We start from the raw sequence: 17351 nt of genomic DNA on the forward strand, positions 1-17351 counted from the left end.
CCTGCAGTTACAGAGGGTTATAAATTGCCAAGTGGATAGTGAGAATCAAATTGGGGCCTTCTAAAATCTGCTGAGACCCCTCAAAATTTTTGTGTACCCTGTGTGTGCATGGACGGCAAGAGGCCAGAAGAATGTGTCGGGTCCCCTTGGAGCTGGAGTTACAAGTTGAGCAACCTAATGTTGGGTGGTCTTCCGAAGGAGCAAGACTGTTTATTACCTGAGCCATCTCTTAAGTCCCCTGGCGTTTTCTTTTATAAAAAATAAAAATAAAAAAAGCTTTTCAGGACTTAGTTTTGTGCTGGTACGTTTTGTTACGAAGATCCTGCCAGCATTCCCCTGTATGTCCCATGTTTGTGAGCAATACACTAGAAGACATGGAGCGACTAAGACCCGGAGGTGCGAAGGGAGGGGGAGCAATGAAAAGAGAAAACTCGCTCGCTCGTGCTAAATCGTGAGGGAGGATCGGCACCAAGTGAATCCACACCTAACGAGAACTGCACAATTGTCCATTGCCTAAATGAGGTATCGCTCTCTGGCTCAGCTTTACGAGCATACGTGCTCATGCGCTTGCGCAGAATCATCACAACCCTAAGCCTGATTGGCTGACGCGGGAGCGAGATCACGCACGCGCACTTTCTCGCGTGCGAGCACGGTCTTGTGGGCGTTGTTCTTGGGCCTTCATTCTTCCTGTAGAACCATCATTTTTATCCCAGTTCATAATGTTCCCGGAACTCAACAACCTTCTCAGCATCACCCCAGACAGGACCGAGCAGGTAAGATGTCGCGCGGCCCGGAAGAAGGCATGTCCCGGGAGCGTGCAAGATTGCATCCGGGATCTGCGCGGTGGAGCAGGCGCGGCTGCCGTAAACCGAGGGCATCTGGGAATTGTAGTCTGGAAAGGGCTCGGCCGAAGCTGCAGTTGCGTGCCTGGGCCTGTGGAAGATGGGCTTCTGGACCATCTTGCGTGTTCATTTTCAGTCCCCGGGACCATATACTCCGTGCTACCCTGGCGCCCAGAGGTGGCTGCAGAGCAGGCCCTAGAAGAAAGTCTCTTGCCTGCCCTGAGCCTCCTTACACCCTGGAACATTTTATAGGTTGCACGGAACACAGCTTGCACTCTTCCTAGTTCTGATGGCGTCTAAGAACTGTTCACAGTTCACCATCTGGTTGCGTTGAGCTTTCAGCGTGTTCCGTCCATTCTGTTTTTCTCAGCCTCCTCACTCTCCATGGAACCTCTAAGTCTTTCATTTTCACGTAGGGGTTACCTCTTCCAGGAGTTTATCTCTCTGTCTTACTCAATAATTTGCAGAAAACACACCACAGGTGGAAAGCTTTAAATAGATCCTTTTATTTGCCCGACAGCTTTTGACTGTCCAGGCCTGCAGTTCTGACTATTTTTCGAGGTGCTGGGGCATTTTCCGGGCCCAGAGTGACCACACTGGGTGGAAAAGGTCCATCAAGTCCAGGTGTTGTGATTTGGCATTTTATAGTGTGGGCGGGGGCAGGGCAACTGAAACCCAGAGACCTTAGGCGGGTTTGCCCTAAGTTGGTACAGCATGGACGTGTTATGTGACAGCCCTTGATCCTGATGTTGTCTGTCACTTACAGAACTACAGCAGGTAGCTAGACAATGCAGAGATCATCTTTCCAGCGATCGCTGTGATAAGAGTCCAGTCTGAACCTTAGCCACTGGGAGATCTTTGTTATCAGAGGCCTTGTCAAGAATTGGGCCAGGGGATAGCACAGTGGATAAAGGGCTTGGCACCATGTACAGAAGTAGAATTTGGATTCCAAGAACCCATTGTCAAAGCTAGGTAGGCAAGAGGGCACCTAGAGATGGGATCCCTGGGGCAAGCTGGCTGACTGTTAGTTGAAATTGGCTACTTATCAAGAGTCCCTACCTTGATAAATGGAAAAATGGAAAGCAATGAAGAAGACACCCAACACCAACCTCAAGTCTCCCCACATACTGCACACACATGCCGTGCCCATGCACATATACCGCACCCACAAACCCAAAACAAAAACCATCCTAATTACTTTTACAAATTGACCCCAGGGAGGATCTTAGGGCCAAAGACACTACTTAAAACATCTTTTTTTTTTTTTTTTTTTTTTGGTTCATTTTTTCGGAGCTGGGGACCGAACCCAGGGCCTTGTGCTTGCTAGGCAAGCGCTCTACCACTGAGCTAAATCCCCAACCCTACTTAAAACATCTTACAATTAAGTGTGTGGTAGCAGGGGGCAGAGCTAGGCAGATTTCTGTGAGTTCCAGGCCAACCCGGACTATAAGGTGAGTTCCTACCTCAAAACAAACAAAATAACTCTGTTTTGAGATGGTCTGAATGAGCATCTTAGGCTGGCATTTTTGGTTACTTTGTTTTTGCTTTTGTTTCTTAAGACTCTATAGCCCAGCCTGGCTGGAAACTCGTGGTGTAGACTAGACTAGTCTCAAACTCAGTCCTGCAACCCTTTGTCTGTCTGGTGCTGGGAAGAAAGGAACCACACACTGCTTAGTCTGGCCTTTGACTCACAATCTTGTTGCCTCAGCCTTCCAAGTTCTAGATGGAAAGAAAGCCTTTTCTGAAGGCCCTTTCTATTCATTGGAGATCAGGGATAAAGGCTTTCTTTTGAATCTAATTCTCCTTAAGACTGGTTCCTAAATTACTAAACCAAGCAGTTAAAAAAATTATTCTTTGTCCCCAGTAACATCAGTTTAATGGCTTGAGAAGGCAATTATAGTCTGGTAGGTGCAGGGCCAGCCCTTACAGGTCACTGAGTCCCAGAAGGATCTGGATGAAGAATCTCTACATCCCAGTGGTGCTAGCCAATGTCTCTTCCAGCTTCTCAATGGTTTTCTCCAACTTTGCCACAGATGTTTCAGCCAACTCTGTTCAGGTCTCAGTCTCTTTTAGCTACTCCTCCAAAAGTTTGATCTCTTCTTTGTGCCGGTCCTCCTTGGTCGAATACTCCTCTGAGGCTATCAGCGTCTTGAGGGCCCGGTCCATGGTTTGAAACTCCTCCTCCAGCTGCCAGACTTGGTTCCCAGCCACCTCAGCTCTCCTCTGAGCACTCCATCTCTTCTTCCAGAATCACCAGCTTCCCGGCCACCTCCTATTTGCAGCCAGGATCCTCTGTGGTGGACTTTGGCCTCCTTCAGCTGAACCTCCTGCATCTCCTGTCTTTTCTTCACCTTTCATAGCTTGGCTTTCAGTGACTTTCCTTTCTCTCTCACTCTCATCAGCTGCCTTCCCAGTCTCTAGCTTTTGCAGGGCTGTAGTCAGGCGCTGTTCTGCTGACTCCTCCTCTAGGAGCTGAGCGGTCCTTCAGGGAGGTCACATCTGCCTCATCCTCAGTGGGCTTCTTCTCAGTCTGCTCCTGGGCAGACTCAGAATAGTTTTCCTCCTCACCCCCCATCCCCTTTCACTTCCTCCAGAAGGCCTGCTGCTCTCACCCAGCTGCCTGCATCAGTCCTCAGCTTGCTTCTTGTCGGCCTCGGTCTGCTCAGCATGGTGGTGGTATTCTCCTCGTCCAGTTTCAGCATCTGCATCTTCTTTTTGATGGCATCTGTCTTGGGCAGGCAGGCTGTGAAGATTGGGTAAACTGCCGGGCTGCAAGCACCGAATGCTTGGGCTCTTTCCGACTTTTGACTTAAGAGGCTGAGCTGTGCGTGCCCATCCTGACTAACAGGGCTCACAACTTTACTCTCTCGTGATTTTAATTATTGATCTTGTTATTTTTCAGAACTTGTTTTTTTTTTTTTCATTTTTAATTATGCATACCCGTGTTTGTCTGCATATAAGGGAAGGTGTCTGTAGACATAGGAGATGTTGTTCATCTTTCTGGAACTAGAGCCGTAGGCATCGTGAGCTACCTGGTGCAAACGCAGTCCCATGCAATAGTAGTGCTCACCCTTAGCTTGTAAGTCATCCCTCCAGCCTTGATTTTCTTCAGTTTTTGCTTATCACGTGCACGTGTATGCTCCCACTTTTGTGTGTGTGAAGACAGTTGCACACATGCTCCGGTGTGGGTGTGGTAGTCATTCCTCTTACTTTGTTCTGAGACTGCCGTGCACTGCGTACACTGGCTGGCCTGGCCGTAGAACCTGTAGAGATTCCATCTTGGCCTCCTGTCTCTCTGCATAAGCTCTGAGCTTACAGTTACCCACTGCTGGGTCTGACTTTACTTGGGTTCTGGGGACTCAAACTCGGTCCTCGTTATTGCACAGTGAGGGATTTATCCACTGAGCCATCTCCTCGGCTCTGAGGTTTACTCATTTTGGGGTTAATTTAGTATGTATGTCATTAATAAACAGCTGTTCAAGTGTCGAAATGTCCATAACTGCCTTGGCTTCTCTGATGGGGCTCACCTCTTACGGGGGGTCTGACTTACCTTGTGCTCTTCCCTACTCTCAGGGGAAACTGACTCTCCTCTGTGACGCCAAGACAGACGGCAGCTTCCTTGTGCATCACTTCCTGTCCTTCTACCTGAAAGGTATGTGACTCCCTGGTGCCATAGAAAAGGAACCCCAGGGGTTGGGGATTTGGCTCAGTGGTAGAGCGCTTGCCTAGCAAGCGCAAAGCCCTGGGTTCAGTCCCCAGCTCCGAAAAAAAAGAAAAGAAAAGAAAGGAAAGAAAAGGACCCCCAGTTCTGGAGAGATGGCTCGAAGTTCAGAGCACTGGCTACTCTCCCAGAGGGCTCAGGTTAAATCCCCAGCACCCACACGGTGGCTCACAACCATCTGTAACTTCAAAATAAAAGAAATATCAACAATTGTCTAGCCAGGCAGTGGTGGTGTACATCTTTAGTCCTAGGACTCGGGAGGCAGGCAGATCTTTGAGTTTGAGGCCAGTCTGGTCTACAGAGTGAGTTCCGGGACAGCCAAGGCTACACAGTGAGACCCCATCTTGGGAAAACAAAAACAAAAAACAAAACAAAAAAACAACAACAAAAATGGAAACCCAGAACAGCTAAGAAAATAGAAAAGAAAAACCCTAAGGAAGCAACGGGAAGAACATTGGTTGTCTTGGCTTTGGTGTTCAGGTAATCAGTGAGCTATTCTCTTAGGTACCAGGTGATGGGAGCATCATTACAGCCTACCCAAGAATGCTGTGTGCCTATCAGCCTACCTTCCCTTCTTCCCCTTCTCCACTTCTCCATCCACTGTGGAGGAGCCACTCCTCTCTGAGGTCCTTGTGTGGCTTCCTGACCTGTTGTTTCTTAGTTGTTGTGTTTTTAAGTCTCAGATCCTCCAACCCTAGTGACATTTTGTCATTGCAATAGATACTTCCTAGAGAATAGGGCCACTGCATTTCTTTTTTTTTTTTTTTTTTTCTTTTCTTTTCTTTTTTTCCGGAGCTGGGGATCGAACCCAGGGCCTTGCGCTTCCTAGGCAAGCGCTCTACTGCTGAGCTAAATCCCCAACCCCACTGCATTTCACATTAGGAAATAGATTAGAAAAGTCTCTTCCTCCATTTTTTGGTGGTGCTATTAGTGTAAGACTGCGTCCCCTGTCACCCACGCCTGCCTTGAATTTGCTATGTAGCCGAGGATGACCCAGGATTTCAGATCCTCCTTTCTCCACCTCCGAAGTCCTTGAGTTACAGGTGTGTGCCACCGCGCCTGGCTTTATTCAGCACTGAGGATCAAGTGCATACCAGGCAAGCACTTTATCAACTTAGCCGTAGCCCCAGCACCAGACTCGGTCATCATTGGCTTCTCCTCGAGGATGCCCTGTTCCAGCCATGATGATGAGGTGGATCTTTGCCCAATTGGACAGCTTTCAAAGGTTATTTTTTTCACGTGATATGATTTTCAGCATAGAAAAACAAGAGTAATCTATGGATAAGTTATTAGAATGAACAAGGCTCAGTTAATTAGCTGGAGTTTCTCAGAGTGTGTATAAATAGTAAGCACACAGCAAAGTTGGGAAACAGACACAATTTACAAAAGAACAAGGTTAAGTCCCTAGGAACTGTGGAGGTGGGTGCATTTGGTAACATGCCTGAGGACCTGAGTTCAGCTTTCCGGCAGTTCCACAAAACCCAGGTGTGGTGCAGATCTGTAACCATAGCACGAGGGAGAGAGGGAAAGAGTCAGCTAGACTCCTGGAAGCCCAGGGGTCAGCCCAGCCGAGGCAGTGAGCTTCAATTCAGGGAGAGACTGGTCTCCATGAATAAGACATGCACTCATGCACAGAGTCACACAAACATGAATAAACACAGATACACACATAGACACACACACACACACACACACACACACACTACTTAGGGGCCAGGGAGATAGCTCAGTTGGTAAACAGCACTGGCTGCACCATCCTGATGATTTGAGCTCAGTCCCCAGCACCCACATGGCAGAAGGGAAGAACTAACTCCTACACGTTGTCCTCTGTAGTCAAACTGAGGTACATATGCACAGCCCTCCTTCCCCCAAGTAAGCAAAAATAACCAAGCAAAAGTTGGGGATATGACTTACCAGTAGAACTGGGTTTCATCCCCAGTACTAGAAAACAAAGGGGAAAAAGACATTTTGGCTTGGTAAGATGGCTCAGTGAGTAAAAGTACTTGTCACACAAGCGTGGCAACCTGAGTTCAATGTTTGGAGCCTGTGTGCAGGTGGAAGGCGAGAACCAGCTCCACAAACTTGTTCTCTGACTTCTGTGCATACACATCATGCATACACACAATAAATTTTTTTTTTCCGGAGCTGGGGACCAAACCCAGCGCCTTGCGCTTGCTAGGCAAGCGTTCTACCACTGAGCTAAATCCCCGACCCCCACAATAAATTTTTTAATGCATCTTATGGGCGTGGGGTTATAGCTCAGTTTGTAGAATGTTTGCTTACTATCCATGAAGCCCAGAGTTGAGTTTCCCGTATTGTTTGCATCAAGTGTGGTGGCTCCTGCTAGCGATCTCAGGAGTTAGAGCTAGAGGATTAAGAGTTCAAAGTCGGGGGCTGGAGAGATGGCTCAGTGGTTAAGAGCACTGACTGCTCTTCCAGAGGTCATGAGTTCAATTCCCAGCAACCACATGGTGGCTCACAACCATCTGTAATGGGATTCGATGCCCTCTTCTGGTGTGTGTGAAGACAGCAAGATACATAAAATAAATAAATTAATTAAAAAAAAAAGTTCAAAGTCAGCTGGGTGTTGGTGGTAGAGGCCTTTAGCCCCAGCATTTGGGAGGCAGAGGCAGGCAGATTTCTGAGTTCCAGGCCAGCCTGATCTACAGAGTAAGTTCCAAGATAACCAGGGCTACACAGAAAAACCCTGTCTCAAAAAGAACAAAGCAAAACAAAAATAGAGTTCAGAACCACCCTGGGTTCTATAGGGAGTTGAAGACCAGCATGTGCTCCCTGAGGCTATCTCATAGGATGACGATGGGGAGGTGCGTCTTAGTGAAATCAAGCAAATTATATCAGAGTACAGGGCCTGGTCTAGGCCTTCCTTAGTGTTCGTCTTTCCAGAGGGTTGAAGAATTTGTGTCTGGTTGTGAGCAGGGGATTTGTTTTAAAAGTCCATTTTTTTGTTTTTCAGCTAATTGTAAAGTCTGCTTCGTGGCACTTGTCCAGTCTTTCAGCCATTACAATATTGTGGGACAGAAACTGGTAAGTGTTCCAGTCCTCTGTGGTGACATCCCTTCAAAGGAGCATGGGCCAGGGCCAGGCTTTTCTTTTTCTTTTCTTCCCTTCTTTTTTTTTTGGGGGGGGGTTGTTTTGTTTTTTTGTTTGTTTTTGGTGTTGTTTTTGCTTTTTTGTTTTTTCAAGACAAGAGTTTCTCTGTGTAATCTTGGCTGTCTTAGAACTCACTCGAACTCAGAGATCCACCTGCTTCTGTTTCCTGAGGGCTGGGATTAAAGGTGTGTGGCACCATTGCCGGGCTGAGGCTGGACTTTTCTGTCTGCGTTATGGAGAATCGAACAGAGGAAGGACTGAGGATATCTTGGGACCCTGAACTCCTTATCCAAAGGATTAAAGCAGAATCTGGGCATGTTTTACTGAAAACATATAAAACCAGGTCTAGGGTTTGTAGTCCTCTGTGATCCAAACCCTTCTCCGGATCGTGGCCAGTTCAGGGTTTCTTGCCTAGCTGAGTATGTTTTCACACCACTGGCTCAACCTCTCATCCCAGCACCAGGAGGGAGAGGCAGGAGAACACAAGATCAGGGTTGGGACTGCCGAGGTGGCTCAGTGGTTAGTGTTGAGAGGATCGGGTTCCCAGCACCTGGGTCAGGCAGCTTCCAACCTTCCGACCTTCCAAGGCAGCTGCACTTGCATGTAGAGACACTTGTACATCATTGAAAAGTAAAAATAATCCCAGCACTCAGGAAGCAGAGACAGGCAGACCTCTGTGAGCTCGAGGCCAGTCTGGTCTACAAATCTAGTTCTAGAACAGCTAGGGATACACAGAGAATCTCTGTCTTGCGGAAAAAAAAAGGTCAAGGTCATCTTCTACTGCATTTTGTGTCGAGACCTTCTTGGGAGGACACCCAAGTCTTGTCGCAAATATCTGAAAGCAGAGTGGGAAGAGACAGGAACACTTCGGCAGGGTTTGGAATATGTCTTACCGTCTTATTAGCCAGTATGTAGTTCCTCTGAAAGGTTCCCCATGCCCCACAGGGCACAGCACTTCACTCTGCTTTTTGTCTCATCCAGGGCGTCAGCTTGACCGCAGCGCGGGAGCGAGGGCAGCTTGTGTTCCTGGAGGGCCTCAAGTCCTCCGTGGAAGTCCTCTTCCACTCTCAGGAGGAGCCTCACCCCCTGCAGTTTCTCAGGTCCGAACTGTAGAGCTGGGGGTGGGGGCAGACAGGGCTGCTGGGTTGTGTCAGAGGCGGAGGTGGCTTCAGGAATCAGACCCATCCCCTGTGTTCCTATGTGTCACACAGCCCTTGGCTGCCAACATGAAGCCCATGGTGGGTGGTGGTCCCCAGAGCCGAGGAAAGCATAGTTTGCTGGGAGGATAGCACAGGGAAGTGCTCTGCTGTTTCTCTGATGGCTCCCTCGTGTACCTACCTTAGCTCTTTCTTGCCCTCATTTAGAAACTAAGGGTTATGGGCTGGTGACCTGTTTGTTTGTTTGTTTTAATTTTATTGGAACGTAGCCATATTTGTTTATCCTTGTTTGTCTCTGGATATTTGACTTTATGGTGACAGACTCGGTAGTTGGAGCAGGGGAAGAGATGGCCTGCAGGCCTAAATATCTCTTGCCTCACTCTTTAGCAGCAGCAACAGGAGACGACTGCAGGTCTGAGACTGGCTATGCTGTGCGTCTCCCCCTTTCTGAACATCAGCCCCTCATGGCTTCTGTTCTTTCTCTTTCACAAAGGAGTCCATGACACAGCCGTCCCCACTACCCTGCTTTTTCAGATGTGCCCTTTTGCCGTGGCTAGAATGTCTGGGTGTGTGACATATTCCGTAGCACCCTACCTTGGTTTTATCATTTGACTGCAGGGACTGGTTACACCTGATCCCAGCGTGTCTGGAAGTCCTCCACTGCCGAGGGAGGAGGAGGTTGCCCTGGGCGCTGTGCTCCTCTCCCCCTCACTTTGCTGGGAAAGGACAGCTTGCAACATCCCCAGGGAAGGTGGGCGTGGGTGGGTCATCGTGTGTCAGAGATACGTCAGTTCTGTGTGTATACCAGCAACCCATAGGCCACACCCCTCACCAAGATGCTCCAATTGCTGCTAACTTCCTCTGGCAGGTCAGGATCTGCTGGGGAGGCCTCTCTCGCTTGCACATTCTGACTTGTCTAGGTGCCACAGCTCTTGGATTGAGAAGCTGTATAGTTCTCTTTCTTTTCTCATTATTACTATTTTATATCTCCATTTTGAGACAGTCTCACTGCCTTCCCAGGCTGGCCTCTTGCTTTCTATTCTCCTGCTTCTGTGATAGTTGGGACTATAGGTATGGACCACCATGCCAGGTCTTTATAATGTCTCTTCAGAGACCCAAGGCTTGTACAATTTTTGTAGCCCATAAATTTTACCTTAGTACCTAGTAGGCCTTAGAAAATACTTGGATTGGAGTAAAGTAAGATTTACTTGTGCGTGCATGTGTGCCTTTGTGTGTGTGTGTTCTTTTCCAGATTGCCAAAGACTGTCAGTCATACAGTTCTTTGCCTTCTCCAGTCTCTCTTGGTGCTCCTTTGTCCCAGATAAACATTTGCAGAGCTGGGCACGGTGGTACATGCCTGTAATCCTAGCACTCGGGAGTAGAAAGGATGGGATGAATTCCAGGTCAGCTCTAAAGTGTCACACTTGAACAGGAGAGAAGAGCTGGGACTGTAGCTTCAGTTGATAGTGTTTGCCTAGTGTGCATGAAGCCCTGTGTTTGTTTGACACCCAGCACTCTGTCAAGCCAGCTGTCCTGTATGCTAGGGAGCCCTTAGGATGTGGAAGCAGAAAGATCAGAAAATCAAGGTCACCCTTGACTACATACTGAGTTCAAGGCCCGGAGTTCATGAGACACTGACTCAGAGGAAAACATTCCTCCCATGGTTGTAGAGTGTGACTGACAAAAGCTTTGGTGACTTTCCCCTGCGTTTCTAGGGAGGCTGGTGCAGGGAACCTACAGTCGCTGTATACGTTTATACAGGACACCCTGAAGCCCGCGGACAGTGGGGAGTCGCCATGGAAGTGCCCAGTCCTGTTGGTGGACAACCTCAGTGTGCTGCTGAGCCTGGGTGTGGGGGCAGTTGCCGTGCTGGATTTCATGCAGTACTGCAGGGCCACGGTGTGCTGCGAACTGAAGGTACCGAGGGACCGCCATGGTCGCTGAGAACCCAGACTCGTGTGCTCTGCCTTCTCTGTCTGTTTGCTTTGAGTTTAGCTGTCCTCTGGTAGACGCAGAAATTCTTCATTCCACCCATTCTGCTTTTACCCTACTTGGCAATGCTAAATAATAAAGCTCTCAAAGTTAAAGGTTTGACTAGCACCGTGGGACAGTGCCATAGTCCCCGCCTGCCTGTGAGCTCTGTGGGTTCCTTGGTGAGTCTTGAAGATTAACTAAAGTCATGACTCATAACAGCTTTATGTTTTCTTTCCTTGTGGGTGAAAGTTCTGGGGATTGAAAAGTAGGGCCAGGGTTGTAGCTCAGTTGGTAACATCCTTGTGTAGCGGATTGTCCTCACCTGTCTGTTACTCGGGACATTGTGGAAGAAGGGTTGTGAGTTTAAAGCCAGGCAAAAGTGCTTAGCTGCACAAGTCTGATGACCTGAGTGTGACCCCACAACCCACACAAAGGTGAAAGGAGAGGACACGTGACAGGATTATCTCTGACCTCACAGCGCTGCGTGCTTGCACGGGCACCCTCTCACATCTGCCTACCCAAGTTAATTAAAAAAAAAAAAAGAATTAAGAGAGCAAAACAACTGAGAGTCTGAACATGGCAGCGTGAGCTCAGAATCCTCAGAGTCCAAGTCTGAGGCCAGCCTGGGCCACAGAGCTCCAAGCCAGCACAGTCTATGTAGCAAGAGCTGTCAAAGAACAAAACAAGACATTGAGTGGAGTGAGCTGGCTGTCTCCTGCGGCACCTGGGTTAGCACACGGGCTATAGACATTGTGCGGAGAGGCCAGACTCCGTGCAGAGTACTGGTAGAGAGGAGTGAGATGAATTCGCAAGAGTGTGACCAATTGTGAAACCCGCAGGCACAGGCTTCCCTGGAAGCCGTGGTCAAAGGACCGCTGCGATCTTCTTGTCTACGGTCACAGGACCAGGATCCAGAGAGAGGGACCAGGGAGGGAGAGAGTGAGGGACAGGGAGACTTGAGAGCCCCCATAGAAGGGCAGGAGGCTTGGAGACCACCTATTTGGCAAGACTGGCTGGCCAGTATGCTCCAGGGATTCCCTTCTCCGTGTACCTAAGGCTGCACAGTGCTGTGGTCACATGTGCCCTGCTGAGACTAGCTTGCTTTCGTGAGGTGGGTTCTGTGTAGTCCAGGCTGACTTTGAACTTGCTAAGTAGCTAAGGGTGACCTTGCACCTCTGGTCTTCTTTGTCCACCTCCCAAGCTCTAAAGTCACAGATTTGTACGTCACACTGACCTCGTCTATCCTTTTGAATTTTTTTTTAAAGATTTTGTTATTTGCTTGTTTGTTTGTTTGTTTACTTAGTTTTTTGAGACAATTTCTTTCTGTACCCTTGGCTGTCCTATAACTTGCTCTATAGACTAGACTGGCCTCAAACTCAGGGAGATCAACCTGCCTCTGCCTCCCCAGTGTTAGGATTATAGGCATACACCTCTATGGCCTGTCCTAAGATCCTTTTGGTATTTTTTTTTTTTAAAGATTTATTTATTTATTATATATAAGTACACTGTAGCTGTCCTCAGACACACCAGAAGAGGGCATCAGATCTCATTACAGATGGTTGTGAGCCACCATGTGGTTGCTGGGATTTGAACTCAGAACCTCTGGAAGAACAGTCAGTGCTCTTAATCACTGAGCCATCTCTCCAGCCCTCTTTTACTTTTTAATTACATGTTGTATAGGTGATTTTGAAGGCCAGAACAGATCATTGGATTCCTTGGAGCTGGAGTTGCATGCCTTTGTAAGCTGTCTGACATGTATGTTCAGAACTGAACCTAGGTCCTCTGCAAGAGCAGTTATATACTCTCATCTGCTGAGCCATGTCTAGCCCTCATATCTTAACTTAAAAATTCCTTTTGTATACTAGTATCTTGGTGCCCATGGAGGCTGGAAGAGAGCACTAGATCCCCTGGGACTTGAGCCACAGACATCTATGGACCTCCTTGTGGCTTCTGTGAATCGAACCTGGGTCCTCTGGAAAAGCAATTAGTGCTCTTTTTTTTTTTTTTTTTTTTTTTTTGGAGCTGGGAACCGAACCCAGGGCCTTGCGCTTGGTAAGCAAGCGCTCTACCACTGAGCTAAATCTCCAACCCCGCAATTAGTGCTCTTAACTACTGAACCATCCCTCCAGCTGCCACCACCACCACTCCCTTTTTAATGTTTTTTTTTTTTTTTCTTCTTCTTCTTTTTTTTTTTTTTCCGGAGCTGAGGACCGAACCCAGGGCCTTGCGCTTGGTAAGCAAGCGCTCTACCACTGAGCTAAATCCCCAACACCCACACTCCCTTTTTAAGACAAGGTCTTACCGGGTTGGGGATTTAGCTCAGTGGTAAAGTGCTTGCCTAGGAAGCGCAAGGCCCTGGGTTCGGTCCCCAGCTCCGGAAAAAAAAGAACCAAAAAAAAAAAAAAAAGACAAGGTCTTACTATATAGCCCTGGCTATCCTAGAAACTCACTGTGTATACCAGGCTGCTTCTGTTTCCTGAGTACTAGGATAAAAGGTGTGTACTCCTTACCTAGGTCACGTCTGCCTCTGTATGAGGGGGTTAGGGGTCCTGTGGGCTCCACCTCAGGTCACTGTGCTTTCGCAAGAAGCACTTTACTACTGAGCCGCTTCTCAACCTCTCATTTTTAGTTTTTAGTTTTCAGCAGTCTGGGGAATTGAACTCAGGACCTTGTATATGCTGAACACATGCTCAATTAAGCTGTACTTCTAATGCCAACATTTCACTTTCCCCTCTATGGTTCCAAGGATCAAATCTAGGGCCTCAAGATTGTTAGGCAAGTACTGTGCCACTGAACTGTATGCCCCACGATGCCACATTTTGGTGAGGTAGACTGTCCATTAGTGTTTGGTTAATTTTGTTTGGCCGCCAGATCTCAGGTCAGCGTGTCCTCCCTGTCTCTCCTTTGAGATTTCCCTGCCCCATGCCTCTCTCTGCTTGACTTGTCACCTTAGATTATCTATGTTGACTGAATAGTGCCTGGCAGAATGGTGGCAATTAAATGAAAAAATATATCTTTTTCTCACGAGGCAGGGCTTCTCTGTGTAGCCCTAATTGTCTGTAGATCAGGCTGGCCTCGAACTCAGATCCACCTGTCTCTGCCTCCTGAGTGCTGGGATTAAAGGTGTGTGCCACCACTGTCCAGCTAAATGAAAATTTAGAGATATTTAATTTGGTAGTGGGTACATGGAAATGCCACAGACAATTTTCAGGAGTCTTCTCTGTCCTACTGTTCTGTGAGGTCCGGGGATTGACTCAGATCATCAGGATTGGTGACAAGTGCTTTTACCCACTGAGCTGTCTTGCTAGCCCCTGGTGGCATGCTACTCAGGAATAGACATGGAGTGCCTAGGACGGGGTTGGTTTTAGATGAATTGGGTTGGACATGTAGTTTGGACTTGCAAGTGAAAATATGCAGTAGCTGATTGGAATTAGGGTCCTGGAGCCCCCTAGGGCTCTGTCTTATGAAGAAGCTCTTATAAGAGCAGCAGGGAGGGTGATCTGGGGGGATACACAGATATGGCTATGGAGACACAGGAAGCCTGGTGTTCTCTGACCTTGGGTATCCATGTTAAAGACGAGGTTTCTTTCTTGTGTATGATGCAGGGAAATGTGGTAGCCCTCGTGCACGACACTGAAGGTGCTGAGGATGAAGAGAATAACATCCTACTGAATGGCCTCAGTCATCAAAGTCACCTGATCCTGCGGACTCAGGGCCTGGCCACCGGATTCTGCAAGGACGTGCATGGGCAGGTGGGTAGGTGCACAGGCTGAACGGGGCGCTGCCGTGGGGAGAAGGCAGATCCTGGATGTCCTGAGTTTAATGCATGTGAAGTCACCAGGTAGCATAGAGACTCCTGGAGCAGGAAGTAGTTTTTCCTGTGGTCTGATTTGTGAATGTTAGGGTCCAAGAATCGTTGTCGGAAGACCCCAGACTTAAAGAGTGCAAAGGCAAAGAGAGTTTATCCGGCAGAGATTACCAAACCCTAGTACTCAAGAGTAAAACTAAGCAGAGAGGGAGGAGGGAAGCGGTGGACTTTTTCTACCTTTACTTTCCTATGAGAAGCAAGAAGTACAGCTGCCCTAATGGAGGGCCAAGGCTTGATAACGGTTGCCCCTGGTAATGTTTATTGTAGAAGTTGGTCTCATTACCGTATGACACGTTTGTCTGAGCTATTGTAGAAGCCGCAGTGGAAAGTGACCAGGAGACCCAGTCGGATTCACAGTGGAGCGGGTACTTGGTGGACGCCTCTTCCTTAATCTCTCTCTCTCTCTCTCTCTCTCTCTCTCTCTCTCTCTCTCGCACTGCAGCTGAGCATTCTCTGGAGGAGGTCGTCGCAGCCCACAGCCCAGCGGGCTCGAAGTCTCACTTACCAATACAAGATACAGGATAAGAATGTGTCCTTTTTTGCCAAAGGAATGTCTCGTGCTGTTCTGTGACCTAATTCCGGACAACCGAAGTGACTTTGGACAGCTGTGGGTGTGGAAGATAAAGCACCCGGTGGAATGCGCCCTCAGACCTTTGACTCACTCTTCAGGCTTCACCACAGCAGCCGTGACCCGGGACGATGGTGCTGTGAGCACCTGCTTTGTCCCCAGGGCTCTGCTCAGGAAACACAGTGAGGAACTGCGTGAGGCTCCTGCTGAGAGAGACTGCATGGTGAACCCCAGCAGAGCGGTCCTTTGGGGCATCCCATGTGACTTCGGCCTTACCTGCCTATTTTTGGAGGTTGTGACATTGAGAGCCACACTGTGGGCAGAAGGAGGCAGTCAGGAAGTTGCCTGAATGGCAGCCATACTGGCTGACGGCTAGGACCATGATGGGTGGAATAAAGAAGGTTCCCACAGCAGGCTTCCTGGAGGTTGTTTTTTTTTAATGTTTCATTTCCCTTTTACATAGGGACTTTCCCTTGAAGTTCAGTGAGGAGATGGACTTGGAAAAGAAAGTGAGGACATTCGAGGCTTAGAACAGGCTAAGGATAATTGAACTGGAGCTGGACTCCAAAGCCATACCTGCCGGCCCACGTTCACGGAGTCCAGGGGCAGGCAGGTGTCCCCACCCCTCACCCACTGAAGGTGTAAACCTGCTTCTGTTTCTGCAGCTTGGCCTGTATGCTGGAGTCCTAGCCAACAAGAGCATGGCTCTGGGGCCTTGAATAAGGGTCTGGCCTTAAGAAGAACAGGGAAGTGTCTTTGCTGCCTGGTTAGAGGGACCTTGGCGAGCTACTGGTAATGCTCCTTTGAAGACATTGGAGACAGCAGGAGGCAGTTCTTGGAACCAATGTTGTGTGCATGTGTTTTGGAGGGCAGTTTGAGACAAGGTCTCTTGATGTAGCCCTTGCTGGCTTGGAACTCACTATGTAGATGAGGCTGGCTTGAAGCTCACAGAGATTCCCCTGCCTCTGCCTCCAGAATGCTGGTATTAAAAGTCACAGTACCACATCTAGATAAGAGAAAGGAATATTTATCCCAGCATCTTAAGATGACCCCTGGTTACATCTAGCTCCTTAGTAAAGGTCACCTCAGAAGGAATACAAGGTGTGTTCTCTTAAAATTAGTGCCTCGTTTTCACATGGACATTATACCACTAATAAAACTAAAAATTTCATAGATCGTGTGTGTGTTCCTGTATTGAACTCACAGCTTTGCACGTTAGGCAAGTGCTCTGTGACTGAATTACACTCACAGTCTTTATATAGTTATTAATTTAAAAACTAGCTCAAAATAACATTGGAAAGGAGAAAGAGGTGTTTCCTTGCCCTGTGTGTTAGACGAGTGTTTCTCATAAAGCTGGTGTTGTGGTAAATGCCTTTAATCTGGAGGCAGAGTGAAGTAGAGATTATGAGTTTGAGGCCAGCCTGGTCTACAGTAAGTTCTAGGCCAACCAGGGCTACAGAGTGTCTCAAGCCAAAACAGTTATTACATTTATTACATTTCCTAATTGTGTGTGTGTGTGTGTGTGTGTGTGTGTGTGTACATCATGTCACACATGGGGTGGTGGTCAGAGAACGTTGTTCAGGAGTCGGTTTTCTCCTTCCATCTTGTGGGTTTCAGGAATCCAAACTCAGGTCACCGAGCTTGGCAGTAAACACCCAATGAGCTATCTCTGTGGCCTCCCCTGCATTGGCCAGTTTGTTGTGGGTCCTGATGTTCTACTGCTGTGAAGAAACACCATGACCAAGGCATCTCTTATAAGAGAAAGCATTTTACTGAGGGCTTGCTTGTAGTTTCGTTGGCTTATTCTGTTATTATCATGGAGGGAGCATGGTGGCATACATGACTCTGGAGCAGTGGCTGAGAGCTGTATCTTAGTCCACAGGCAAAATGACAGGGAGGTGTGTGGGGGCCAGTAGAAGGGAGAGGGATGTGAGGAGGGGGAGAGAGAGAGGGGAGAGGGGAGGGCGGGGTTAAGTGTTTGAAACCTCAAAGCTGGTACCCCCCCCCCCCCCCGAGTGAACACTTCTTTCAACAGGGCCACACCCCCTAATCTTCAAATCCTTCAGACAGTCCTACTCCCTGGTGACCAAGCAAGCAAATACATGAGCCT

At 48.3% G+C, this 17351-nt stretch overlaps 1 protein-coding gene across 1 annotated transcript; it reads left to right on the forward strand.

Moving 5' to 3' along the window:
* Positions 1-697: 697 nt before the first annotated feature.
* Elp6 (elongator acetyltransferase complex subunit 6) lies at positions 698-15651 on the forward strand. Its single transcript, NM_001108782.2, has 7 exons — positions 698-773; positions 4416-4494; positions 7538-7608; positions 8656-8774; positions 10547-10748; positions 14411-14557; positions 15116-15651. The coding sequence occupies exons 1-7, from the start codon at positions 720-722 to the stop codon at positions 15242-15244; spliced, it is 801 nt and encodes a 266-aa protein (NP_001102252.1). The 5' UTR covers positions 698-719; the 3' UTR covers positions 15245-15651.
* The last annotated feature ends 1700 nt before the right edge of the window (positions 15652-17351 follow it).

This window comes from Rattus norvegicus, chromosome 8 (assembly GCF_021556685.1).
Source record: "Rattus norvegicus strain SHRSP/BbbUtx chromosome 8, alternate assembly SHRSP_T2T, whole genome shotgun sequence".
In the NCBI taxonomy this organism is placed as follows: Eukaryota; Metazoa; Chordata; class Mammalia; order Rodentia; family Muridae; genus Rattus; species Rattus norvegicus.

Excerpts from the sequence above, each read along its gene's own strand:
- Elp6 (NM_001108782.2), top strand. The coding sequence starts at position 720 with ATGTTCCCGGAACTCAACAACCTTCTCAGCATCACCCCAGACAGGACC. Across the intron at positions 7,609-8,655 it reads ATATTGTGGGACAGAAACTG|GGCGTCAGCTTGACCGCAGC; the intron begins GTAAGTGTTCCA and ends TGTCTCATCCAG. Across the intron at positions 10,749-14,410 it reads CGGTGTGCTGCGAACTGAAG|GGAAATGTGGTAGCCCTCGT; the intron begins GTACCGAGGGAC and ends TGTATGATGCAG.